Source organism: Thalassophryne amazonica, chromosome 2 (genome assembly GCF_902500255.1).
Source record: "Thalassophryne amazonica chromosome 2, fThaAma1.1, whole genome shotgun sequence".
NCBI lineage: Eukaryota > Metazoa > Chordata > Actinopteri > Batrachoidiformes > Batrachoididae > Thalassophryne > Thalassophryne amazonica.
Genome location: NC_047104.1, coordinates 132943400 through 132971105, shown reverse-complemented (window position 1 = coordinate 132971105; position 27706 = coordinate 132943400). Strand labels below are relative to the sequence as shown.

Genomic DNA, 27706 nt, shown 5'->3' with positions numbered 1-27706 from the left:
AACCTCCAGCAGAACCAGGCTCAAGGAGGGGCAGTCTTCTGCTGGGACTGGTTGGGGCTGAGGGAGAGAACCAGGAAAAAGACATGCTGTGGAGGGAAGGTTGGAGATTGGCCTATAATTAGCTAAGATAGCTGGGTCAAGTGATGCCTTTTTAAGTAATGGTTTAATTACTGCCACCTTAAAAGCCTGTGGTACATAGCCAACTAATAAAGATAGATTGATCATATTTAAGATCAAAGCATTAATTAATGGTAGGGCTTCCTTGAGCAGCCTGGTAGGAATGGGGTCTAATAGACATGTTGATGGTTTGGAGGAAGTAACTAATGAAAATAACTCAGACAGAACAATCGGAGAGAAAGAGTCTAACCAAATACCGGCATCACTGAAAGCAGCCAAAGATAACGATATGTCTTTGGGATGGTTATGAGTCATTTTTTCTCCAATAGTTAAAATTTTATTAGCAAAGAAAGTCATGAAGTCATTACTAGTTAAAGTTAAAGGAATACTCGGCTCAATAGAGCTCTGACTCTTTGTCAGCCTGGCTACAGTGCTGAAAAGAAACCTGGGGTTGTTCTTATTTTCTTCAATTAGTGATGAGTAGTAAGATGTCCTAACTTTACGGAGGGCTTTTTTATAGAGCAACAGACTCTTTTTCCAGGCTAAGTGAAGATCTTCTAAATTAGTGAGACGCCATTTCCTCTCCAACTTACGGGTTATCTGCTTTAAGCTGCGAGTTTGTGAGTTATACCACGGAGTCAGGCACTTCTGATTTAAGGCTCTCTTTTTCAGAGGAGCTACAGCATCCAAAGTTGTCTTCAATGAGGATGTAAAACTATTGACGAGATACTCTATCTTAGGTAGCTACTCTACCCTGTGTTGGTATATGGCATTAGAGAACATAAAGAAGGAATCATATCCTTAAACCTAGTTACAGCGCTTTCTGAAAGACTTCTAGTGTAATGAAACTTATTCCCCACTGCTGGGTAGTCCATCAGAGTAAATTAAGAAATGATCAGACAGAAGGGAGTTTTCAGGAAATACTGTTAAGTCTTCAATTTCCATACCATAAGTCAGAACAAGATCTAAAATATGATTAAAGTGGTGGGTGGACTCATTTACATTTTGAGCAAAGCCAATTGAGTCTAATAATAGATTAAATGCAGTGTTGAGGCTGTCATTCTCAGCATCTGTGTGGATGTTGAAATCGCCCACTATAATTATCTTATCTGAGCCAAGCACTAAGTCAGACAAAAGGTCTGAAAATTCACAGAGAAACTCACAGTAATGACCAGGTGGACGATAGACAATAACAAATAAAACTGGTTTTTGGGACTTCCAATTTGGATGGACAAGACTAAGAGTCAAGCTTTCAAATGAATTAAAGCTCTGTCTGGGTTTTTGATTAATTAATAAGCTGTAATGGAAGATTGCTGCTAATCCTCCGCTTCGGCCCGTGCTAAGAGCGTTCTGGCAGTTAGTGTGACTCGGGGGTGTTGACTCATTTAAACTAACATATTCATCCTGCTGTAACAGACAAAATAATCTGAAATTTCCATATATTTTGATATTGATAAACATTTTTGGCGTGGCTCTGAGCAGCGCCGCTGGGGCTGTGATCAGAGCCACAGATGTGATCTGTTCTCCCATTCATCATTTTGTGGAAAGAAGTTCTTTAGGGAAACTCTGTCAGACTAACAGACTCCACAGTTTATAATTTTTTCTGAGGGTTATTGTTGTGTGGGCCGCCAGAAGAGGAGGTACTGCTGGCCCACCACCAGAGGGTGCCCTGCCTGAAGTGCGGGCTTCAGGCACGAGAGGGCGCTGCCGCCACAGACACAGCCGGGGGTGACAGTTGTCACCCATCTACAGTACATCATCTCACTCCATAAAGACCGGACGTCATCTCCACCTCGTGGCCGAGATATCGTACTTCTATGGAGGTAACCTTCTCAGCCTGCATATTCTGATAAGTGATTTCAATAGCTACATCATTGCAGCTGTCTCCCCAGAGGACCGGCGTGGGCCGCGACTGTTTCGCTCTGCTTTCCGCCAGATAAGTGGTTACACAGACGCTGCACGAGTGTGTGTTAGAGGTGGAGGTGGAATTCCCACCATTGTTGTTACGGGGTGTACACACACCCACACCTGACTGTCTTTGCTCTTCGCCAGCAGTACCAGATCCGACAGTCGGGGACGGTGATCACCTGGGAATTCGGGACTTGGCGGCTCCAGTATTCACCAGGTTCGGTGGCGGCGGAAATCGTGTGGTTCCGGCTCTTCTCAGGACAGACGTCTTCTATCCTCGAGCCTGCCCACACGTCACCTTTGTGGATTGACTGTTATCAGATTCTGAGATTGTCTGTATATTCGTTGTGCACCTTCACAACATTAAATTGTTACTTTTTGGCTCATCTATTGACCGTTCATTTGCGCCCCGTTGTGGGTCCGTGTCACTACACTTTCCCCAACAGTTATTTTTTTTTAAATATTCCATTTATTAATTAAAAAAAAAGCCTATCTTGCAATATTAGAAGAATTACACAACAACAAAATAGTGCCATGGATACTGTAGCTCACCTGGATGATACAAGACATCACAGTGTCAGCTAGAAAAGTGGGCATGGCCAAACTCCAAAGGCAGTGTGGGCACTGTTCAGCTAATCCGATAACAGATTAATATCCAAGATAATGTTTTTGTTAGCAGCTTAGATTTTCAGATAAGTTTTAAAACCATCATTGGACCAATTATCTTCTGATAAATTTAGTTCCGATAACTTTTAGACTGCTAACACTTTTTTTTTTTTTTAATACATAGCTAATAACTTGAAAAACATTTATAATCTCTTTTGCTGCTATGTCTGCTATGTATTTTGCAGCAGCGATGTATCTAAGAGGAGCTGAGCTCAACTCTGCCCCCAACAGAAAGGGCCTGGCTGCCAAACTGCCAGGAAAAAAAAAAAAAAAAAAAAAATCATTATTCCTTAACTCTATACCAGGGGTGGGCAATCATGTGCCATGAAGGGCCGAAGCACTGCAGGTTTTCCTTGCTACCAATCACCTCAGCAGGTGATTTCATTAATGTTCAGGTGTTTCAGCAGGTGATTTCATTGACAACCAGGTGTTTATGTTCAAGGGAGAAGCTCATCAGCAACCCACCTGCTGAGGTGATTGGTTGCAAGGAAAACCTGCAGTGTCTCGGCCCTCGTTGCCCACCTCTGCTCTATACAGTGGTCCAGCGATGAGGCAGAGGTCTTGAAATGGGAAGCAGGTTTCACTTATGGTTTTGCTTTACAAATACAATTATTCTGGATAGAATAACTACATTAATGTAAACTCTTAAAATGTACAAAGTGGATATATAACACATATCCTTCAGATTACTTGTCTGTGTATCCTAAAAAAAAAAAAAAAACATGAGAAGCGGGTGCCTTTGGGAAGCTATGTGACAAGTTTAACTGCCATCACCCTTACAGTGTCTGAGCAAAATAGGTATTAGTGAAGCGTATGGATAAATTAAAATGGCCAAGTACCCCGACTTTAAGATGTAGTGTTCAGTAGTTACTGCCAAAAGTCTACTGTGGTAGTTTAAGTGCCCCCATCAGGTCACATAACATATCAAGTTTGTAGAATGATATACTGATCATGTCCCCTATGTTTGACTTCAAAAAGGTAATTCTTTCATTAGTTAAACCATATTAAGTGAATAAGGTCACACCCTCTCATTTTTGACAGCCAACAGCAGCACAACAGAAAGAAAGATCAAAAATCCATGTGCTAACTCCTGTGCAGCTCGATCCAGACATATGTACCAGATTTTATGAAACTTGAACAAAAATTATGGGAGCAGTATAAAAAAAAAAAAAGACACTTTTACACACTATATAAAAATCAACTATGTTATTTTGTCACCGTATATAGGCTCCCAGGCCCATATTCTAAATTCTTGGACAAATTTGGTGAATTTCTCTCTAATTTGGCAACCTGTCTCCAAAGTTTGACTTCAAAAGACTAATTCCTTTATAAGCAAAACCTCATTTGGTGAATAAGGTTCAGGTGAGCTAAAGCGTGCTCCCCCACCCCCTTTGCAGATCTACTAAATGGTCGCACTAAATTTGGTAACACAGACAAGCAAACTGCAAAAATAGAAAAAAGGTACCTTGTTCATAGGCTCATAACAGCATCGTCTGTGACAGTAAATCCAGACATCCATGAACATTTACCAGCATCTGATATTATAACACCAAATCTTACCTAGTTTTTCACCTCCCTACTTAGCTAACCTAATTAAACCCTACGTACAGGCCCGGGCTTTGAGTTCTCAGGGTGCAGGACTACTTTGTGTCCCTCGGGTGAATAAGAAGCCTGCAGGTCAGAGAGCTTTCTCTTATCGTGCCCCTGTTCTGTGGAATGATCTCCCTGCATCAATAAAACAGTCAGATTCTGTGGAGATTTTCAAGTCCAGACTTAAGACACACTTATTTTCCTTTTCGTATGGCTACCATACTGACATAGTATAGTTTTACGCTTTTTACTCTTTTAATTCATTTTATTAGTAAACGGAGCGGGCCGCGGCCTCAACTTTACCTAAATTCTGGGTCTTTTAGTGAAGCTTAGGGCATGTGGCCGGCGATCACCTTAGTATTTCCTGTTTTCCTTGTTGTTTAATGCTGGCAAATTATATTCTATTTCTTTTCCTTTCTGATACCTGATTCTGTTTTTTTCTCTATTTAAGGTGCAGCTCCATCCAGAGATGGGTGTGGTATTTGTGCTGGAGACCCCCCTGTCCGATGCACCTACAGCATTTCCTGTATATTCGTTTTGTGAATTGTTCTGTAATTTATGTCTGTAGCATGGCCCAAGCAGAGGGTCACCCCTTTGAGTCTGGTCTGCTTGAGGTTTCTTCCTCACAGGGTGTTTTTCCTTTACCACTGGGGTTGGTAAGGTTAGACCTTACTTGTGTGAAGCGCCTTGAGGCAACTCTGTTGTGATTTGGCACTACATAAATGAAAATAAACTGAAATTGAAATTACCTACTGCGAGACATGGCATTCAGACTGTCAGACTATATGCGATGATGTGTAGTTAACAAAGAATAGAAAACTTAATCTGCAGTCAGTTTTTGTTTGGCTGAAAAAGCAGAAACACAAAGTATGTTCACTGAACAAAAGCCCAGAGGTTTGTTTTTCATATGCACAACTTTGCTAAATATTTAATACTACTGACAACAGCGTGAAAGATAACTCTTCTAGCACATTTGGTTACTCAGTGAGTCACCGAATCAATTAGTCCTACGGCATTTATAAAATAACTGCTGATGAACAAGTTGAAATTATTCCTTACCAAGTGTTTTTTTCCCTCAAGAAACTGTTTGATCCACGGACCTCGGCTGGAACAGAGCGTGCAAACATATCAAGCAACATGTTTCTATGGCTTGCAAAGCAAACTCAAAATGAGCTGGACTTATGTTGAGCCTGCAGCCGTCAATGCTGCTGCTCATGTTTTTTTTTTTCCTCCCTTCTGAATTTCAACAGCATGTTATTACTGCTGGGTACACACAGTCCACATATGCCTCATTCACGATTCCGGCTAATTACACTTGGTCTATATCTGACTCACAAGCCCAAAAATATTGCCTGGTCTTTAAATCATACAAGAGCTGACAATGAAGCCACAAATCACTGTAACAGACATGTAGCATGCTCACAAATGCTGAGAGCAAGCGGGACTGTTGCCAGACAGTCCTGCGTGAGCTCCAAACCAGATGGCCAGGAAGCACTCTCATTTCTATGGTAACACCCAGAGTGACAGATGCAGGGCTGAGAACGCTCCCTAAGTAACTCACTCTTTAGTCAGCTGTGAACAGGACTTGAGAAGGAAGCTGTTGAGAGGTGAGTCCTGGTATGTGAGGTCCGGTGGTGCAGTGGGGCTCTTAAGGTTCAAGCAGCGCACGATGACATAGAGCACTGTGGCAACCGCCGCCAGCTTCATACCATCAAACATTGCTGGCAGCTCTGGGGAGATGGTGTGCACGTCTGACTCGTGGGTGGTCATGATTATTCTGTTAACAAAAGAGTGGAATATGATTATCACTTTTGTGTAGGGCAAAATAACCAAAATATCTTATTTTTGAATGTTCAAATCATCATCTTCTTTCAGCCGCTCCTGTTAGGGGTCACCAGTACAGATCAATCGTTTCCTTCTCACCCTGTCCTCTGTATCTTCCTCTGTCAAACAAACCACCTGCATGTCCTCCCGTAGCAGATCCATAAACCTCCTCTTTGGCCTCCCTCTTCTCTTCCTGACTGGTGGCTCCATCCTCAACATCCTTCTCCCTATATACCTTGTGTCCCTCCTCTGCACAAGTCCAAACCATCTCAATCTCACCTCTCTGACTTTGTCTCCAAACTGTCTGACCTGAGATATCAGTCTGGTATGTTCATTCCTCCTGTTCATCCACGTCACTCCCACATTGCTCCTCATGGATCTTCACCTGTTTTCTAAGCCTTGCTTCTACTACTCTTTCCCATAAATTCATGCCATGGCTGATCAACTTTATGCCTCAGTAGTTACTGGAGCTCTGCACATCACCCTTATTCTTAAAAATAGGAACCAGCACACTTCATCTCCACTCCTCACGCATTCTCTCACTTTCCTTTATTAAACAATCTGGTTAGAAATTCCACTGCCATGTCTCCAAGACATTTCCATGCCTCCACTGTAATGTCATCTGGACCAAGTGCCTTTCCAGTCTTCATCCTTTTCATAGCTGTCCTCACTTCATCCTTTCTAATTCTTTGCACTTCCCAATTTACTCGCTCCACATCATTCAGCCTTCTCTTTCTCTTTGATTTTCTTTATTCATCAGCTCTTCAAAATACTCTACCTTCTCAACACACTCTTCTCACTTGTCAGCACATTACCATCTGCAATCTTTATCACCCTAACCTGCTGCACATCATTTCCAGCTCTGTACCTCTGTCTGGCCAATCAGTACAACTTCTTGTACAGCTCTCAATATGCCTTTTCCTTAGCCTTTACCACTTCTCTTTTCAGCTTATGCTGGATCTCTTTGTACTCTACTGTGTATGGTCTACTTTCTTCATCTGACTATCCCAATTCTTTTTCACCAACCTCTTTCTCCTTATACTTTCTTAAGGGCCCCTTCACACATAACACGATTGAAGCCAACTAGCGCATGAAGGAGAAATTGCATGCCATTCATGAAAAATCGGAGCTGCCTCTAACGCCTTGTACACCTGTCGCTACAACTATTCATGCACACCAGCCTCCCGAAACACACAGAGTGCCCCATGAGAGCCCATTTGATCCCTCTCGCGGCAGGTGTCGGCCAAATTCCAGGGGACACACACGAACAACCAATACCGTTCGCGGAGCACTTAGGAAACGTGTGGCCATTCGCACTGTCAGCACAAAAATAGTGAGCAGATGACCACCTTCAAGCTGGATGTTAAATTTGTCTAAGTGCTGTCACAAGTGTGGCGCTGCAAAGCAACAGACATGTGGCACCCCAGAGTGTCGGCTCCCCCCTTAACACATGTGCCATGCATGTATTGCACGTGTGTTGCTCCCACACAACACAAGGCATGCGTAGGGATGGGTATCGGGAACCAGATCCTTTCGGGTATCGTTAAGAAATGATTAGATCCACTGACATCAATAGCCTTTTTGCTTAACGATTCCCTTATCGGTCCTTCAGAGTGGCTGTTGTTTTTGAGGGTGTTTGTCAAGAAAATGATAATATCTCTACACTGATTAAAGACCCTGCAACGCTAAAGAACATATGTCTGTGAGTAATATTTACCTTTTTTATGTTAAACCGACCTGTTATGGTCTTCTGAAACAGTTGATAGTTCGCATCTCAGCATGTTTGTGTGCATTTGTTTTCTGTATAATTAATGGCTCAGCGTTCATTGTTGTAAAAGAGTCAAATTGTAACTTTTTAAAATGTATTTTTATTCATATATTAAAATAATAGCAACAATAACAACAACAACAATAGTAATAACAAATAATGCTGCATACAATTTCAGAGAAAGACAAAAAGAACCTGATGAAACAAAACAACAGAAAAGATAAAACCAACTAACAGTGAACATAAATAAATAAATACATATAGAAATAAATGTTTCCTGTGAACACCTAGTGAGTCTTACACCTCCACTTCATCCATGTTTTATTTAAGTTTAATGACAATTTGATTCGGTCAAACCATAGTTTCAATTTGTTAATATCTTCAGTGATTTCCTCCAGAACTATGTGCCAAGCTAGAAAACTGCTGCATCCTAGTAAGAGCAGAATACTACTGGAATGAATTTTAATAAGGAAAGTTGGGTTTTTTTTCCTCACTAAAATGGATGCTGCACTCACTGAAATTTATTGCCTGGAATAGCCCCAGATTGCATTTCAGAGCTTCTAGAATTCAAGCATTTTCGTGCATGTGGTGCTGGGGGGTCATTTTGGATTTCAGCTTTTTTTGCTTTTCACCACTTTCATCCATGAATATGTCAATCGTGAGTCACTTTTGTGCGGATTAAAGTCACTAACTGGGACTCCTGTCTTGTTGGGAGAAAGAAACGAGAATCGTCCTCCGTTCTGTTCACACAGCTCCAAACGCTGCGCGGCTCTCTGCCGAGTCAAGTTAGAACGATAGAGTCCAGTCGGAATTAATAAATTCAACGCGAAACACTATTTAAATCAATTCACACCTCTTTCCAAATGTTGTAATACAAACAAACTGCAATCGATCAAAACGTTTTTTTCCTCCCAAAATGAGACGTCCTACGCTGACGTGGAGCAGCCGGCTGAGCTCAGCTCAGAGGTATGGAGAGACATTCATGCCAAAATGTCTGAAAGGAAATGCTTTTAACAAAAACTACAGAGTTTGTTTATTTTTATTTATGTCCAGAGATCAAGGATCCAGTGACCAATTTAAAATGTTGTCGACATAGAAAACCTGTAATGCCTACTTTTAGTACACAGAAAATTCACGAGAGGTATCGATAAGGAATCGGATCGATAAGCGGAATCAATAATGGCATCGATATCAATAAAATCTTATCAATACCCATCCCTAGGCATGCGTGTTTCACACGCCCCCCCCCCCCCCCCCCATCTGCAACACATGTGGCGTGCCGGGGGGGAGTGGGGGTGGGTGTGCATTTGCATGAACTGCTGACATGTATGTACAGATGGGGACTGGCCAGCCACATCTGAGCGCACATAGCACAGCGAGCTGCCTCCCAGCTGATCACCAGCCAGAGACTCACTGACAGCTGCAAATGATGGCTCAGTGCACACGATGTGTCACATTAAAAAAACAGAGCCCACACCCAGGACAGGTATATTAATAAGTACTACACTAACAACATACCCAATTACATAAAAAATAATTAAAAAAATTATCACATAACACAGAAACAGAGAGTGACATGTGACTGTGTTTGCATGAAATCGTCGCCGGTGTATTGTGCATGCCTGTGGGACAGTACATTCCTCACAACAGCAGGTGGAATGTTTCGAGGTTCCCCATTTCATGTGTGCTTCGCAGATTTTCTTCCAGTTTCTGCGTCTTTCGTGTTATGTGTGAAGGGGCCCTAAACATTTTTATTCCACGACCAAGTGTCCTCATCTTCCTTCCACTGTCCAAATGTCACACTTGGTACCTTCCTAGCTGTCTCCCTCACCACATCTGCAGTCCTGTTCAATTTTCCAAAAATCGCTTCACCTCCATCCAGTGCCAGTCTCACTGCATCCCTGAAATTCACACAACAGTCTTCCTCCTTCAGCTTCCACATCTGAGCCTTTGTTGAGCTCTCACTCTCTCTCTTCTTCACCTTTAAAGTCATCTGACATAGAACCATCCGATGCTATCCAGCTACACTCTCTCCTGCCACCATCTTACAGTCTCCAATTTCTTTTAGTTTGCATCTCCTACAAAGAATGTAGTCCACCTGTGCACCATCCTCCACTCTAATATGTCACCCTGTGATCCTCCTTTTTCTCGAAGTAGGTATTCACAACAGCCATTTACCTCCTTTTTGCAAAATCTACTATTATCTGCACTTCCACATTGTTCTCCTTGATGCCATATCTATCCATTCCAGGCCTCAAATGATCCGGTATGGAAATTTGATTTCTGAACTGCAATTTTTTTATGCCAGATGCCCTTCCTGACAAAACACTACTCATTTGGAAAATACATGGTAAAGACGGTTAAACTGCATTCAAACTAAATATTAACCAGACAGTTTTCATACCTTTTAATAAAGAGTAACGACAAGAAGGTCTATTGCACAGATAAGAAGTTTGTTGATGTCTGAGTACCCTGAGTGTTTTGATGCCCAAAATTCTGCACCAAGACAGTTGTAACAGATACAGAATACATTCAGTAGTTTATTATTCTCTCACACACATCACAGTGCAAATATGAAATCAACAGAGGTCCAAAGTTCAGTGAAGACTTTAAATGCAACATTACACAATGCAGATAACGTGACTCTCGACTGAATGAATCACTTCTAATACAATGCACTGGTGATACAGTGATGCATTTAGAGAACACCTCACATACATTTTCACAATTTAACACAGTCATCTGAAGTGTGAATTTACAGAACAAAGACAAAATGTAAACATTACTGAAAGGGAAAACATTAAAAAGGGAAGCCATGATCAGGGTTTGTAAGTTATTGTTATGATGAAACAGCCCTCCAAGGTCCCAATAACAATCGCGTATCTAACTGTTTGTTCCATTTAATACCCATCAAACGTGGCTTCATCCAAGAATTAAAATGCAAAGCTGAAACAATATGGAACTTACACTGTATGCTCAAGTTAGCCTGGAAGAAATGCTTCCCCCAAAAGTCTGGAAATATGGAGAGGTGAAGGGTACAGTGATTCAGTCAAACCTGAAGAAAAAAATGTATTGATTCATTAAAAAATAAAGTAAAACCAACCATCTAAAATACACACCTTTGAACTACTGATCAGTTTAAACAATTTCAGCAGCCACATCGTCTATTTGTTATACACAGACTGAGAAAGGTTCAGGGATGCTACCATTCCCTAGAGGTAGCAAAGTTCAAGATTAAGTGCAGTATACTATACTCAACAAAAACATAAAGGCAACATTTGTTTTCATTCTAATTTTTCAGGCAATGAACTAATAGCCAGGTCACACGGCATACTACAATTCCTGAACAAAGGGAAAAAGTAAAAAAGTCACAAATCGTTGAGAAAAGGTCCATGAATGAGCTTTATCACCGAATAGCCTGCGAATCAAGAGCGCAAAAGTAACAAAAGAGGAACAAAACGAAACCGAAGCTAATGCTGATCTCCACGCTTTAAATAAAATGCGCCTGGAGCCACTGCTGGAACAGTGTGTGTCTGCATCTCTGGGTTCCATGACTCGGTGCTGGGGCGGAGCTCATAATACCCGAGTCCTGGAGAAACTGCAAACAGAAACGCGTGATCCAACCCATTGTGGAGATCAGTGCGCACGTCGGTGGATCCACCTGCTCTGGTTCCTCGTCCGAAACAAAAGATGGATCATCTCCTCACATGCCGCGCATTGACTCCCCATGCGCGGTTATTTCTACCACCTGCAGATGATCCACAATGTGAATTCTGCTTTCCAGAACAGCTCTTATATAATCATCTGGATCATCTACCTGTTACCACATGTACAGAAGGGCTGGATTGTCATTCCTACACTCATATTGTTCTATTTAATAAAAATAATAAGCGCACGCAGGAGGCGAAGGCTGCTGCCGACGCTGCATTCAAGTACCATCGGAAATTACACAACTTTTTTTGTTGATTCAAATTCAGTAGTTGCTTGTAGCAGGCGCGTGTGGTTTTCATTTTATTTTTGGTCAAATAATTCATTGTATCCACACAAAATATTAATTCTGGCCTATATAAGGTGCCTGAGCCCAAAATCCCCTGTAATTTCCGACGGTATGTGAACACAGGGGCAGCGGCAGCAGCAGCAGCGCTCACAAACCGGCTTCTGCTGCACTGTATGAAAACATTCAGCTGGTCGAACGAAATCAAATTAAACGCTAACATTACAGAAACTAAGCAAATTATAAAAACATCAAGAACGACAGCAAAATGAAATACAGATGTATTGAGCTTTTCAGCAGCATCCGTTCAAGTTCAAGCTCTAAGACTTCTTCTACGCACACAAAAGGCTTACTGCTATCAAATGATTGTCAAAAATTTGTTAAAATCTGTGTTCGTCACCGCTGCCCACCCAGCTGCCAGGTGTGAAATATCAAGATACTGATTAAACAATATGAACACTGCACAGATGTGTACCTTGGACAATAAAAGACCACTGTACTGTTAAATGTGTGGTTTTATTGCACAACACAATGCCACAGATGTCACACGTTCTGAGGGAGTGGGGAATTGGCCACACTGACTGCAGGAATGTCTGCCAGAGCTGCTGCCTGTGAAGTGAATGTGCATTTCATGGTCATAAGACACCTCCAATGTCATTTCAGCGAAGTAGACAATACATCCAACTGGTCTCACAACTGCGACGACATGTAACTATACTTGCCCAGGATCACCACATCCACCTAAAAAGACATTTTTTTTCCAAGATCAACTCATATTTTGTAGTGGCCTTTTGCTGTGACCAGGCCAAGGCACATCTGTGCAATATTAATCTTCTTATGAATATGCCACACTAGCCAGGTGGATAGATTACTGTGGCAAAGAAAGTGCTCTCCAACACAAACAGAAAAATTTACCTTTTGCGTGCACAGATGTTGCACATTTTTCCCCTCAGCTCAAGAAAAGTGGGAGCAAAAATTAATCTGCTGCATTTATGTTTTTGTTTTGTACATATCCATTTGCTGCAGCATGGTGGCTTAGTGGTTAGCACTGTTGCCTCACAGCAACAAGGTCATGGGATTGCTTCCCACCTATGGCCTTTCTATGTGGAGTTTACAAGTTCTTCACGTGTTTGCGTGGGTTCCCTCCAGGTACTCCGGCTTCCACGCATGCAGTTTAGGTGAACTGGACACTCTAAATTGACTGTAGGTGTGTATGTGTGTGTGAGAATGCGTTTGTCAGTCTATATGTGGCCCTGCGACAGACTGGCATCCTGTCCAGGGTGTACCCTGTCTCACGCCCTATGACTGCTGGGATAGGCTCAGTGTGTGTTGCTATCTCCTCATTAGCATCATGGTAAGTATCCTCACCTGTCATGTGTAAACACAGGTTCGATTCTTCAACTGAGACCTCTTGTTTTTAACTCCCTTCATATCAACCAACATTTCTTGTTTCAATTGTTCTTTGGGTTCATGTGTCTCTGTAAGATTTGGGTTATCTGAGCTATTAAGGTTAAGATTAGGGTGAGTTAGGATGTCATGTCACCGCTGTAATAATAACCTACCAAAACATAGTTACGGTTACCATAACAATATCAACAGCCTAATATTTTCTGTTTGTAGTGTACAATACCTGCACTTGTTGAGTGGCATTAACATCTGTTTCCGAGGATGGTGAAGGCATGGTGCGCTGGACACATGAAAAGTCAAGAGTCCAGAATCAATCGGAAGTAATAAAATTACTTGCTGTAAACAATAAACGTCATCTGGGTATTATTACTGATAAATGCTAGACGGTATTTATCACTCCAGTTTTCATTTCACATGGATTCTCGTCTTTTTATTATTATGATGTGATGTTTGTGTGGAGAGGTGATGGTCTAGTGTGGTTAAGCAGTGGGCTTCAGGCCAGAGGATCCTCAGCTCCAACCCCAGTCTGGCCGGACAATCACTATGGACCCCTGAGCAAGGTCCTCAACCCTCAAGTTGCCCCCCCCTAGGGGGGGTGTAATGAGTGCCTGGCATGGCAGCACCCTGACAGCAGTGCGTGAGTGTGAATGGGTGAATGCGAGGCATCATTGTAAAGCGATTTGAGCTTCTGATATAGATTAAAAAAGCGTGATATAAATGCAGTCCATTTGCCATTATCATCATCATCATTAATATTACCACTTTTTAACTCTTGAGGACACTTTATTGAAATGATAAACAGCAACTTTGGGTTGTACGTGATGAATGCTACATGATAAATGACAAGGAAAATAAATCTATCGATCACAGCGGATCAGTTCTGACACACGCAGGTAAACAACGATCCGGACACAAGGACCCCGCGTGCACGCCGGAAACGGTACGGACACGACTGCCTGTGACCCGATGTCCGGTCACAAACCTACCGAGGACACAAACCCCCTCACGGTACACACACGGTCACATTATTAAGCAGAATTCAGGTTTAAAAGGCAACAACATTGACGGAAACGTTCATCTCACTGGAGACAAAAAATAATAATAATACAAAATAAATAAAATAAAAAAAATAGCTTCTAGTTCACATACGTTTATCTCACAGGAAAAATAAATAAATGAACTGTTTTCTAGCCCCCCCACCCCCCCAAAAAAAAAATTACATGAAGACCCGTTATGGGGCGTTTATCGAGTCGCACGCACCGTTACTTACCTTAAAATGTCGCTGTCCGCTCCTTTCCACTTGAAACCGTCTCGGTGTGATTTTAAGCGCGTGATATTTCATTTGTATCTCGTGTTTTTCTGAAACATTGCTGTCTGATGTGCGGGATATTTAATCAGACTTCAAGCTAACGCCTACACCAAAATCAGCGCAGCTCGTCCACACCTACTTCCTAGATGAAGCGCAAATATGCATAGCCGTTTTCTCATTGGTTTTCAGGCTATGACGTCATTACAGTCTAGTTTCCACGCCTTTTTTTTTTTTTTTTTTTTCAATGCTTTACGACAACGTGTTTATTTTAGAGCATATAATTAGATATACTCATGCATCAAAGAAGAATGTTAGCCATTTAGCATTTCTTCCATTACAGATTTTTTTCCCTTATTTGTAGGAAACATTTATAAACTGGAAGGCCATTATAACACTTGTATTAAGAAAACAGCAACAGTTACACATAGATAACTGAATAGGTATAAAAAAAACATCAACAAAAACATTAAAATATATTAAAACTCAATCATTAGTGAGGTTAGGTTAAAAAAATGTTTGGCATGTTTGAATTTCATTAATTTCATGCACTTGGTATTGTGTTATAAGTTACAGAAAGATAAGTTACAGAAAGATGTTATATTTGTTGCCTATTTATAAATACCTTTAAGAAAATATATACAGGTGGTGTCTATAAAATGCAGCCTTTTGAGTTGTAATTTACAAAATTCCATTCATAAAACTTTAATATTGCCAGTTATGGTTAAAATAAGCAAATAAAAAAACAATCTTAAAAGGGAAAACAAGTCTCAAAATGATCTAAATTAATCATAACATACTTCACTGTGCAAAAATCTAAAGCACCCATATTGTTTCTTTTTATTTGTGATTTGTATTAATTTGTAAAAGTCCAAATTTGAAAATAGAATTTCCAAAAATAATAAGCTTCAAATATTTTTTATACATCATGAAAGAAGGTAATATATCAATGAAAGTAAGAACTTTTATCAGATTTAGACAAGAGCGCACACTTTCTTGCAATTTTCTGCAAGAAATGAGTTGCATCATTTGAATGCTGTGTTAGTTTGAGCACATCAGTAGATGTTCACTGAAGTCAGAGGCGCATCAAGGGCGGACCAGAAGGACTCTGCCCTCAAAGTAAACCTGAATGGTGTCTGAAGTGCCTGTGTCCTCTCAATAAATTGTTAAAATAACTAAATTGAAAATTTACTGTGTGATTCCCACTCCAGAGCAGAAGGTGGCAGCATTAAGCTGGATGCCAACTGCAGTAAAACATATTAACAGAAGAATATTTTTTATAAAAAATTTCAGATCTACAATGAGGTACAGTTTTTCAGTGAACACCATTAAGCAATCAAGGCACAATATTTAAAATATTAAATACAATTAAATGAGCAAATAATGGATGTAAGAGCAAAAACATAGAACTACAGAAACAGAATAATGATGATGATGATGATAATGATAATGATGATGATGATTGGCGGCATGGTGACTTAGTGGTTAGCACTGGTGCCTCACAATATGAAGGTCGTGGGATCGCTTCCCGCTCTTTGTGGAATTTGCATGTTCTTCCCACAATCAAATCTCCTCCCACAATCAAAAACATGCTTATTTGGGGTCTGCTCCTGACCAAGGCAGAGTCAGTACATTTGGAGATGGTCCAGATGGACTGTGGCTGCCCACTGCTCCTAGTGGTTGGATTGTGTCTTAACTGTAATTAGGTTGGGTTAAACGCAGAGGACAAATGTAGTTGTATGTATGTACGATGACAATATAGGCTCTACGAGGCTATAGGCTCTCGTATTCTAGTCTACAGAAACAGGATGATGATGATAATAATAATTGGTAGCACGGTGTCTTAGTGGTTAGCATGGCTGCCTCACATCAAGAAGGGCCTCTCCGGGTGCTCTGGCTTTGTCTTCCTTCCAAAGACATGCAGGTTAGGTGAATTGGTGTCTCTAAAATAGGCTGTAGATGTGAATGTTTTTATCTGTCTATATGTGGCCCTGTGATAGGCTGTGTTCTGTCCAGGGTGTACCCCGCTTCTCACCCTATGACTGCTGGCACAGGCTCCAGCTCCCCCCTCCTCATGACCCTTGATTGGAGTAAGTGGATATATAGACAATAAATGAATGAATAATAACAATACTAATTCCACTCAGTTTAATTGTACGGTGCCAAATCACCATATGAGTCACCCCGAGGCACATCACAAGAGTAAGGTAAATGTACGCAATTGTTTCAGGGATGGCCAAATATATTCAGTTCTTCATAAAATCTGAGGAAAAAATCGGCACTAAGATGATTGTGCATGAGGTCTCTTAATAACTGAGAAGAGGGCATTTTTTCCCCTCCATTTGGATGTTTAAATGAAACATTTTGGTATACCAGTTGTTGTGGTTGTCTTCTTATGATTGCCAGTGGGTTTGCAGTGGGTCACTGCATTCTTGCTGAAATCTCTTATCCGCGTGTGAAGGAACATTGCGTTCCTGCTGAGGTCTCAACCACTACCTTTATCTACATTTGTCTTCTAATAATTGCCAGCATGTCTGCATAGTCATCTTCTTACAATTACCTGCAAGGCTGGAGTGGTTCACAGCGCTCTCACATGGCCCAATTTGAACCAGTTGGTGACATGGCCAAACTCAAAACACCATTATACAATCATGAGCTGAGCACGTGACCTGGGAGGGACGCCCCTCTGTCACTGCTAGCCATTAGAAATCGGTTGTGACAGCAGGTTCACCCATTATAATGAGAGAAGTCTCTGACTTTCTACAAAACATTACTGTATTCTGTGTTTGGGGCTCTTTCTGAACCAGTTCCTGTGTGAGCTCTGTTCTTTAAGAACCCATATCTGCCTAACTTCACGTGAGATTTAAATTAAATTGTATGCTTTGTACTAACAGAGTTAGTTTTTGTTATTCATGACTGCACCACTGAAGATCAGGGTTTACACAGCATTACGTTGGTCAATATCGTTATTCTTGATAGCTTTTACACAGTGGTGGTGGGCACAGTTCACCTAATCCGATAACAGATAATTAGCAAAGCTAATATTTTTGCTAGCAGATTAGCTTTTCAGGTAAGATTTAAAACCATCATTGGACAAATTATCTTCTGATAACTTTTTTTTTTTTTTGCTGGGAAAGTGAGCAAAGTTTAACAGTCAAAAATGTCTGTAAATCCTAAAATCAAACATTTTAGTCCATCTGTTGTGTGTTTTTGGCAGACTAGCTACCTGTCGCTTACTGATGATGTCATCATTAAGCGCAAAACGTGATTGGTTGGTCGATGCAGGGAGCATTGTAGGTAGTGTAGTTCAGGTTTGCTTTGGACATTACAGTGAGTGTTATCATCGGCTTGACACAAAAACAAAACAGACTAATTTTAACATTATTTTCTTTAATTTTTTGTGGCTCATGGTATAATTTAATTGCCAAGATTCGGTGGGGGAGAGGAGCTCTCACAGACTTTTCTTCACTGTTTACACACTGGTTTGGATTTTAAAAAAGGACGCTTTATGTGGATTATTTATTCCGATGAATCCCACTGAAACTAACAGGTAAGAATTTCTATTTACTATGTGTCTTTTACTCTGCCAATCAATACATTAATGGACGTATTTCGGTAGTTTAAGCTGCAGGGTTCAAAGCGTGTGAAAAAAACAGAAGCTTTTCAGCATGCAAATGGCGGTGTATTTAATACCGAGATGACTTCTTATACTGTGTTTTACTGCTTTTGAAATATGATGACAGTGTTTGGGGTGTTTGTGATCCTTGAATTTACCCAGCAGCGAAAAGTGAAAGTGAAACTGGTTTATCAGAAGCCCTGTATTTCTGGGCTGTATAAGCCCTGTATTACTTGGTATCAGATCAATACAAATTGTTGCAGTATGGCACCACTAATATAAACACGGCTTGTTTTCCGCCTGAAGACCCACATTCTTTTCTTGAACATTACAGTACTCTTACTCCTAGATGTCACTGAAAATTCTGTCACAGTGCTTTGACTTTTGTATTAATTGTTGGATCACAATTAACATAAGACATAAAATAAATTTATCATTGATACCATAATTCATGTGTGAGTGAAGTTCTAAATCTTTGCTCAGCTGGTATGAAGGGAGTGGCAACATGGCGGGCAGTACCTTCACTTTCTTTGGGCAATGAGTGATACAGACTTTATAACAACAGACCGAAGAAAGTCTGACTCACTGATCCGAATTAACTCAGATAAATTCAGATCAGTGGTCTGGCTGTAGACAGAAAACAACAGAGATATCTGCAGTCATGTCGTTTTGGGCACCTCAGGGAGCTCCGCCCTCATGGAAAACGTCACGAGTATGACATTTCCCGCAGCACGCGAATGCAGCATTAGAGACTCGGAGGTTTAGCGGCGCGTCTTTGATGTAGTCTGTGGTCTTTCTGGACAGACAGACCGAATAACAAACATGAAACGTCCAGGAAAAGTCCTAACAGCGTCTTTAACAGGCTTTGTGCTCTTCCTGTGCTGTGTCAGAGGTAAGTTCATATCTTCAAACTCAGGATACTTCATTTCGTAGGCTTCACTGTTCTTGTATCAGGTCATTTTGTCATTCTTCTGACACATATTAACTAGTATTGTTGAGTTTTTTTAATTACACCTGATGGGAACATTGTAGCTACATGGATTCTCATCTTTTTATTATTATAAAAGCAGTATGAGCATAAATAATACAACTGAAATTGCCTCAGTAATGACAAAAATTAACTTTGTGTTACATCTTTGTTTCCAAGCTTTAGTGACGTAAATAAGCAGCAATTTCTACAAATATTACCAAGTTGATTTTAATGTTTGTCTTCAATAATTATGTCAGTTTATGTCTCAACAGTTCTTTCACACAGGATCCAAATCACTGCTTTGTACTTTTCTGTGTATCAGGGCTTCACCCTTTAAAGGGGTCATTATGCACCACTTCAGTGAAACTGATGTAGGTCACAAAGTGTCTTAAAAGCAGGCGTCCAAGTTGGTAGCCAGGCAAACACTGACCTGACACACCGGCACGGAGACATGTCGGTAGAAAATGTCAGTGTGTTATGTCTTGCTGTTTAATTGCTGCACGCATTTATCTCCGACGCAAAAATGTGCCGGATGCGGATCACTGAACCAGCAGCCTCGTGTCTGTAGTTGTGAGCCATGTGGACTTTGGGGGTCATCTCAACATCACGAATGGCCATGAATATGGGGGCTTTTACTTTTTAATTCTGGAGAAATCTCACCTCCACACTTCATTTTTGCTCGTAAAACGTGTAACGGCGCCTTTCGAAATGAAGTAAATTCTCATTTAATAAGTATAATTTATATCATTTTGTGTCCAAAACACATTCTTGGGCACAGTGTGTATCATTCTACATTAGAAGGGCTCCAGCCAGATACCAGGAATGACCCCAAAGTGACACAGAGTGTCGTGATCCAGAACCGGGCAAAAGTGATCCATTTCCGGCAAGTATTTGCACCACACACAATGGGCCTCGTGTATCAATGTTGCGCACTTGTGGCGTAAATTTACGGCGTAAACTTGAAATACACCAAAGTCGCCGTGACATGTATCAAGCAGTGCGCACCTACCCATTTCTGGCGTACGCCTGACGTGATCTTGATAAATGCGGCGGGTGGAAACGATCGTAATTATAATAAACATGCCCATAAATATTCAGACTCCGCTTCAGACACACCCTCATTTTACGACATGGAAGCCGGGAGACGGCAATGAAAAAGAACTTCACCAATCACGACGCGTGCCAATAGAGCGTCAAAAGCGGCTGTCGTATCAATTGTTTTGTAGTATATAATCAATAAAGTGTTACAGTGGTCCCTCATTAATCGCTGGAGTTACGTTGTAAAAAATAGCCTGTAATACTCGAAACCGCGACGTAGTCAGCGTTATTTTTTACAATTATTATAGACGTTTCAAAGCTGTAAAACCCCTCACTACACAGTTTATACACTTTCTCAATCAGGCATGAACATTTTCTCACTTTTCTCTCGTGTGTAAACACTCTCAAACTTCAAACCTTAGTAGGAAAATAATACCAAACTGTTTTCAGGCCCAAACATTTGTTTGAGAAATAAAAATAGAACGTTTTCCTATAAATAATTATGATGGCATTTAGAACTAACGAATTAATTTTAACGATCAACGAACAAGGTCGGACACATAAGAAATTATTAATAGTGACTGACCAGTATTTCACAGATCGGGCCTCTGCGTCCTGGCGCTGCGCCTTTTCCCACTCACACCTGGCTGCAGGTGTCTAGTTCCGTGTGACAAACACAGTTATGAGTAGTTGTTGGCGCTCTTTTCTCTTCTGGGCAACAAGATTCTTATAAACAGATACGCAGAACACAGAACACTGTAAAAAAAAAGGCATGCAAAATTGGACTAAATACTCCGCGAGAGCGAGGGACCACTGTATTCTCTTTTCACATGTCAATAATTCTTGACATGTGGATATTTGCTCGCTCAATTAATAAGACACGCCTAATCTGTCAGATTTCTTTATTTTTTTAAATGTATTTCTGTATTTATTTTATTGTGACAACCAAATGGAGACGACAAAACCTGGTTGCAGCACGGGCGAATTAAGGGAATGACGAAACTACAGTTGTTATTAGCAATTTCATAGTCTAAAGCGATCACACCACATGAAGTTAAGCTCAGCGCTGCTCTGGCTCCAGGCTCGAAGTCTGGAGAAAAAAGCGAGCAGCGCTTTCTTTGCAGTAACGCTGTGGCCACAGATCGTGCTCCATAACAATCCCACAAAGGCAGGATTTGTATTGATTATTATGTAGTATAATCAGGAAAGTGTTATTTATGTAACATATGCATTGATTTGTATAATGGCGCTGTTTATCATGTTGATCATCTTCATTTTATGTGGATTCCAGCGCTGGTTCATTTTGGTGTATAATTTACGCCACCTCTCGAACTGGTGTATATTTTCAGCGCAGCGTACGCCAACGACCACATTGATAAATGCCAAGTAGCGCAGCCGTTTTGGCGTACACCCCATATACGCTCAAATATCGCCGTACGCAACGTTGATACATGAGGCCCAATGTGGCTTTACGCTTTAAGTAGAAGGGTGACACCATCCTGACTTTTTCAGCTAAATAACACCCAAATACCCAATACAACAATACACAGTTAAAGGACATTCAGTTGCATTATGACTCCGTATAGCGGGACTTTAAAAAAGATGATCCGGAACTGGGCAACGGTCTGTACCAGACAGGACCCCCCCAAAGTACAAAGATGCCCCTGAGACAATCCAGCACATAGCAGCAGGGTGTAAAATGCAAGCTGGGACAAGCTGCCCCCCCCCAAGTAAAATTTGAATATTGAAGAAAATTTGGTGCCCTCTTGTACAGTCTTGGCATGAAATAGCACTGCAGTGCAAATAGCATTGCATTGTGGTCGTAAAAGTAGGACACTCGGTTATATTGACCCATAGGTAGCACTAGCCATGGGATGGTGAACAATAAGATCTGTGTCAGATATGAACTGCATGTGCTAAACTCCAAGTGGGCAACACCACCAAAGGTGTTTGAGAACAGCAGAGCTAAGGTACTGTGGGACTTTAAGTTCCAGACAGACAAACAGGTGCTCCACGCATGCAGCGGTGGTTGACAAGGAGCATAAAAGGAGAGTTGTGGTAGATGTGGCAAAACATCAGGAAAAAAAAACAGCAGGACAAGATAGAGATGTACCAGGGGCTGAAGGAAGAACTAGAAAAGAAGTGGAAGGTAAAGGCCACAGTGGTCTCAGTGGTAATGGGTGGTCTGAGGGCTGTGGCCCCCATGCTGATAGAATGGTGCCTGCAGATTCCAGACACAACATCTGAGGTCTCTGTCCAGAAGAGTGCAGTCCTTGGATCAGCTAAGACACTGCGCAGGACCGTCAAACTCCTTTGCACAGTTGATCTTCAGATCCACACTCACAACCCTATCCATGGCTGTTTGCTGTAGACCAGGGAGTGTGGGAGAGTGAGCCCCTGCCCCAATCGAAACCAAATGAATAGCTGCCTCCCAACCAAACACACATACAGACAATTTCAATATCTTCATGTGTTTCTTTTTATTCTTTTACACATGTTAAACACATTTTAAATATATTTATCAGTTTTTAAGGAACTGTCTGTGCATTTATACATTTTACAGCCTTTGTAAACATATGTTTATATGTTTAAAGAACTTTGACACATTTTACACACCTTTTAAACATTTTAAAGGTGTCTTTAAAAACTTTCTATTCTATTCTTCTATTTTTACCTTTTGTCATATTTTAAACATATTTTTTTTAACATTTAAACATCTTGTGTGCTTTTAAATGTTTTGACATAACTAACACATTTTAACATAAATAATGTTAATTCAGCTTTTATACATATGTCTCACCTCTTGATTAGTGCAAGCAATGAGTCTGGGTCTTTGACACGCGCAGGCAGCTCATGTGGGGATACACTGTGGAGAGGAGCAAACAAAGATCGTACTCTACTTTCTTGTTTTGTTTTTTTGGTTGCCCCACACTCTCTCTTCTCAGGTCATATCTCAGCAACACTTTCTATCAAAACCAAACTTAGTATGTGGTCTGGCACAAAATAAATGGAGTCATGTAACCTATGGGGTGCTGGTTGAGGCAGGGGGTGCTCAGCCATGCGTTACCTGCATTTGGAGTAAATAAAATGTTTTACTGTTCTTGCTTTCATTTGCAGTGATCTACTTTGCTGTTCTGCATCTAGAAAGGAGAATTATGCCATGACAACATGTGCCCGCTGGCAGCTCTGAGCAACGACTGACTGTACTTAGCATGTCCTGCTGCCAATAATGATTGTTATTCCAGGGGGCGGAGCTTCATTCTGGTGTCATAGACCATATATACAACCCCTGGCAAAAATTATGGAATCACCGGCCTCAGAGGATGTTCATTCAGTTGTTTAATTTTGTAGAAAAAAAAGCAGATCACAGACATGACACAAAACTAAAGTCATTTCAAATGGCAACTTTCTGGCTTTAAGAACACTATAAGAAATCAAGAAAAAAAGATTGTGGCAGTCAGTAACGGTTACTTTTTTAGACCAAGCAGAGGAAAAAAATATGGAATCACTCAATTCTGAGGAAAAAATTATGGAATCACCCTGTAAATTTTCATCCCCCAAATTAACACCTGCATCAAATCAGATCTGTTCATTGACATTGACCCTATGCCATGACATTGACCCTATGTGTCTTTTTGCAAGGAATGTTTTTGCAGTTTTTGCTCTATGGCAAGATGCATTATCATCTTGAAAAATGATTTCATCATCCCCAAACATCCTTTCAATTGTCCAAAATATCAACATAAACTTGTGCATTTATTGATAATGTAATGACAGCCATCTCCCCAGTGCCTTTACCTGACATGCAGCCCCATATCATCAATGACTGTGGAAATTTACATGTTCTCTTCAGGCAGTCATCTTTATAAATCTCATTGGAAAGGCACCAAACAAAAGTTCCAGCATCATCACCTTGCCCAATGCAGTTTCGAGATTCATCAATGAATATGACTTTCATCCAGTCATCCACAGTCCACAATTGCTTTTCCTTAGCCCATTGTAACCTTGTTTTTTTCTGTTTAGGTGTTAATGATGCCTTTCGTTTAGCTTTTCTGTATGTAAATCCCATTTCCTTTAAGCGGTTTCTTACAGTTCGGTCACAGACGTTGACTCCAGTCTCCTCCCATTCGTTCCTCATTTGTTTTGTTGTACATTTTTCTATTTTTGAGACATATTGCTTTAAGTTTTCTGTTTTGACGCTTTGATGTCTTCCTTGGTCTACCAGTATGTTTGCCTTTAACAACCTTCCCATGTTGTTTGTATTTGGTCCAAAGTTTAGACACAGCTGACTGTGAACAACCAACATCTTTTGCAACATTGCATGATGATTTACTCTCTTTTAAGAGTTTGATAATCCTCTCCTTTGTTTCAATTGACATCTCTCGTGTTGGAGCCATGATTCATGTCAGTCCACTTGGTGCAACAGCTCTCCAAGGTGTGTTCACTCCTTTTTAGATGCAGACTAACAAGCAGATCTGACATGATGCAGGTGTTAGTTTTGGGGATGAAAATTTACAGGGTGATTCCATAATTTTTTCCTCAGAATTGAGTGATTCCATATTTTTTTCCTCTGCTTGGTCTAAAAAGTAACCGTTACTGACTGCCACAATCTTTTTTCTTGATTTCTTATAGTGTTTCTTAAAGTCAGAAAGTTGCCATTTGAAATGACTTTAGTTTTGTGTCATGTCTGTGATCTGCTTTTTTTCTACAAAATTAAACAACTGAATGAACATCCTCTGAGGCCGATGATTCCATAATTTTTGCCAGGGGTTGTATGTGCGGTGCGTGCTCTGAGTCCATTTTGAGCTGATGCACTGTCATTGTTGTGCAACTGATCATTCCTGAAAGGGGTCAGTGTAAGCCAGCTAATCTTGCAATCTCTTAATCTGATGCTAGACATGCTGTGTTGTGTTAGACGAATCAAAGCGTGCGTGTAATGAGGTTCTGTCAGGGTGCAGATGAAGACCGACAACAAAAGACTTTATTATTAAGGAAAACATAACTAAAAATCTGAAGCCGGTGTGCTCCTCTCTCCTTCACGCTGTCTCTCTTGAGTCTACCTGGTTGGCATCCAGCTGGTGGTGTGTTTTAGGCGCATATCATCTGCACAGTAACATGCACACGGAATTACAAATATTAATGTACCTGTTAAAAAAATTCCCAGAAACACCATAATATAGTACCAATATTGACAGTCTGGTTCATAAGTATTTGGATATTGAGACTGTTTTTGACATTTTTGCATCTGTACACAACCGCTATGGAGTTCAAATGAAACATTCAACATTTCCTTGTACATTACTGTAGAGTTTCAACTTCGGTTTAAGGTATGTACCAAAAATATTGACAATTTAGGACTTACAGCCATTTTTATACACATACCGCCAGAGGCCATCAGGCTAACATATTTGTAAATATAAGGACTAAATCATCGCTTTGATATTTTAGTTTTCTTTACACAATTGCTTGGATGCATACATGAATGTTTGAAAGTCACTGAATATGTCTTAGATGATGGCAAGGTAATATTTGTGGCACTGGAGTTTGGCACTGGCATGAATAACATTGGAGCTGCCCCACTTGAGCTTCAGATACGTTCTTTGGAAAACCAGTGAGTGGATGACGAAGGGTTTGTCCATAATTATTACAATCAAGGGTCTTGCCCAAGGTATCCACTTTAATAAGTGCTTTTCTGATTTTTGTTCCCTGTGGTCAGGTTAAGTAGCTGTCAAAATAAGCTGGACTGACTCTCATGCTGAAGTATGTCCGTCACGTCATGAGCAAAGCCTAGTTCAGTAGGTTCGACAGTAAAGGTGCCCTGATACTTGCACGACTTTGATGCATGCACTTGCATGCCCTGTGTCTTGCAGGATAGTAAACTCGTCTTTAACGGGTGTAGACTGAGCGTGAGAGAGGCACCGGCACATGCAACTGCGCAAAGAGAATTTTGAAATGTTCAAAAAAAATCTTCCACGCGTAAATGTCATGCAACGTGGCACGATCTGCTCCCCAACACTACGTGCAGCTCGTCAAGTCAAGTAAAGAAGTGAACAGTGTGAGTGGTTGCGTCAGCGCACCGCATCAGAGCGCAGCTCGTCTGAACAATTATAACGATATGTTAAATTGATCAGCTGCACACAAGAAGGAAAGAACATGCAACTGTTTTACCAAGCTATGACAATGTAAACATGACAATTACCTTTGTATACTGCTCCAAAGGCTTTCTCCAGCTCGTTCAGCACGTGCGCGAACGGCTCTGGCTGGAGCGGTCCTCTGTGATTCAGGAAGTGATTAGAGCCGTTTTCAGCAGCCAACTTCCAGAGAAAATGATTAATCCGGTACAAAATAATAATTTTGTAACGGGGCACATGGCAGCCGACGGAACAAAGCGCTGCATCCAGCTGGGAACACAGCGGGTGGGATCATCACATGGATCAAAGTTGAGCAAGTGTCAGGGCACCTTAACTGTTAAGTCTGCATGTGAAACAGACAGAATCTGCTAAAACAATTGTGCTTCCACACAGTGTTGTATTTGCAGACTCCCAGCTTGGTAATGGTACTTTTCTGACATGGTTAGGTCTTCAATAATCTAAAAACAGAGGTTCAGACTGCTTCACAGGAGAGGGGAAAAATGGTTGGAATAATTTTAACAGCACACCAGATGAGTCACAAAGAAAAATTGACTTTGAGGTTAAATTTTGAATATATGACAGCTGTGGTGTTACTCATAAATCTGTGGGCTGCCACTCGCACTGGAGGTTTCTTTGTTGGTATGACTCAGCAGGCCTCACCACTGCACCAAGCTCCAGTGTAGTACTGTGGTTAATTTGTGTTACTACAAACATTCAGACAAAACGTGTGTATTTTATCATGTTGACACTTTTGCCGCTGATGAAATGCCTCCACTGATTTGAAAGTTTTGTGAAACTGAAGGCATGCTTCCCTGCCATCAAGAAGGCTCCTGGTCCAAGGCCACCAATGACCCAATTCTCCATTTCAATCTGAATTTTCATCCCAAAGCGCATCAGGAATAAAATTAACAAACAGATCCATAATAGAGCTGCTTTGGTGACACTGAGCAAAAACGTGGGAAGGCAAAGGCAATTACACAAGCTAGGGTATGAGTTAGAGCGGGGGTGGGCATGAAGGGCCAAGACTGTACATGTTTCGTTTGCAACCACTCACTTTGGCAGTTTATTTCACAAATGATCACAACTTTAAATTGAGAAGAGAAGCTCATCAGTAAAACCACCTGCTGACCTGATCGGTTGCAGCTGACCTGATTGGTCCTTCGTGGCGCTTTCAATTGGAGTTAATCCTACACCAAAATCATCAGATCAGGTCTGTGGGCATGCACAGTTGCTGTGTGTTGCTGAAACCACCATGGGTGCTGGCAACCACCTAGCCACACAACGGGTCCATCCCCACCTCTATTTGCCACAGCCAGGTGAAGCATGGGCATCCTTTTGCCCTTCAACACTTAGACACCTGGAAGCTAGAGA

At 41.1% G+C, this 27706-nt stretch overlaps 2 protein-coding genes across 5 annotated transcripts in view; one reads left to right on the top strand and one right to left on the bottom strand.

The window, feature by feature from the left end:
- Positions 1–14707, bottom strand: part of LOC117530781 (monoacylglycerol lipase ABHD2-like) — a 35667-nt gene extending 20960 nt beyond the window's left edge. The window contains exons 1-4 of one of the 4 annotated variants that reach the window (XM_034193727.1): positions 14545–14706; positions 13498–13554; positions 10841–10928; positions 5843–6058 (exon numbers count right to left, since the gene is read on the bottom strand). In XM_034193727.1, the coding sequence (XP_034049618.1) occupies positions 5843–6051 (209 nt within the window). In that variant the 5' untranslated portion in view covers positions 6052–6058; positions 10841–10928; positions 13498–13554; positions 14545–14706. Of the gene's footprint in view, positions 1–5842; positions 6059–10836; positions 10970–13497; positions 13555–14544 lie in introns of those variants that run through there. The other 3 variants (XM_034193735.1, XM_034193720.1, XM_034193713.1) reach the window with 3 other exon arrangements.
- Positions 14708–18944: 4237 nt separating this feature from the next.
- LOC117530772 (EGF-like repeat and discoidin I-like domain-containing protein 3) overlaps positions 18945–27706 on the top strand; it is a 68808-nt gene continuing 60046 nt past the window's right edge. The window contains exon 1 of the mRNA XM_034193704.1: positions 18945–19088. Within this exon, the coding sequence (XP_034049595.1) occupies positions 19019–19088 (70 nt within the window). The 5' untranslated portion in view covers positions 18945–19018. The remainder of the gene's footprint in view (positions 19089–27706) is intronic.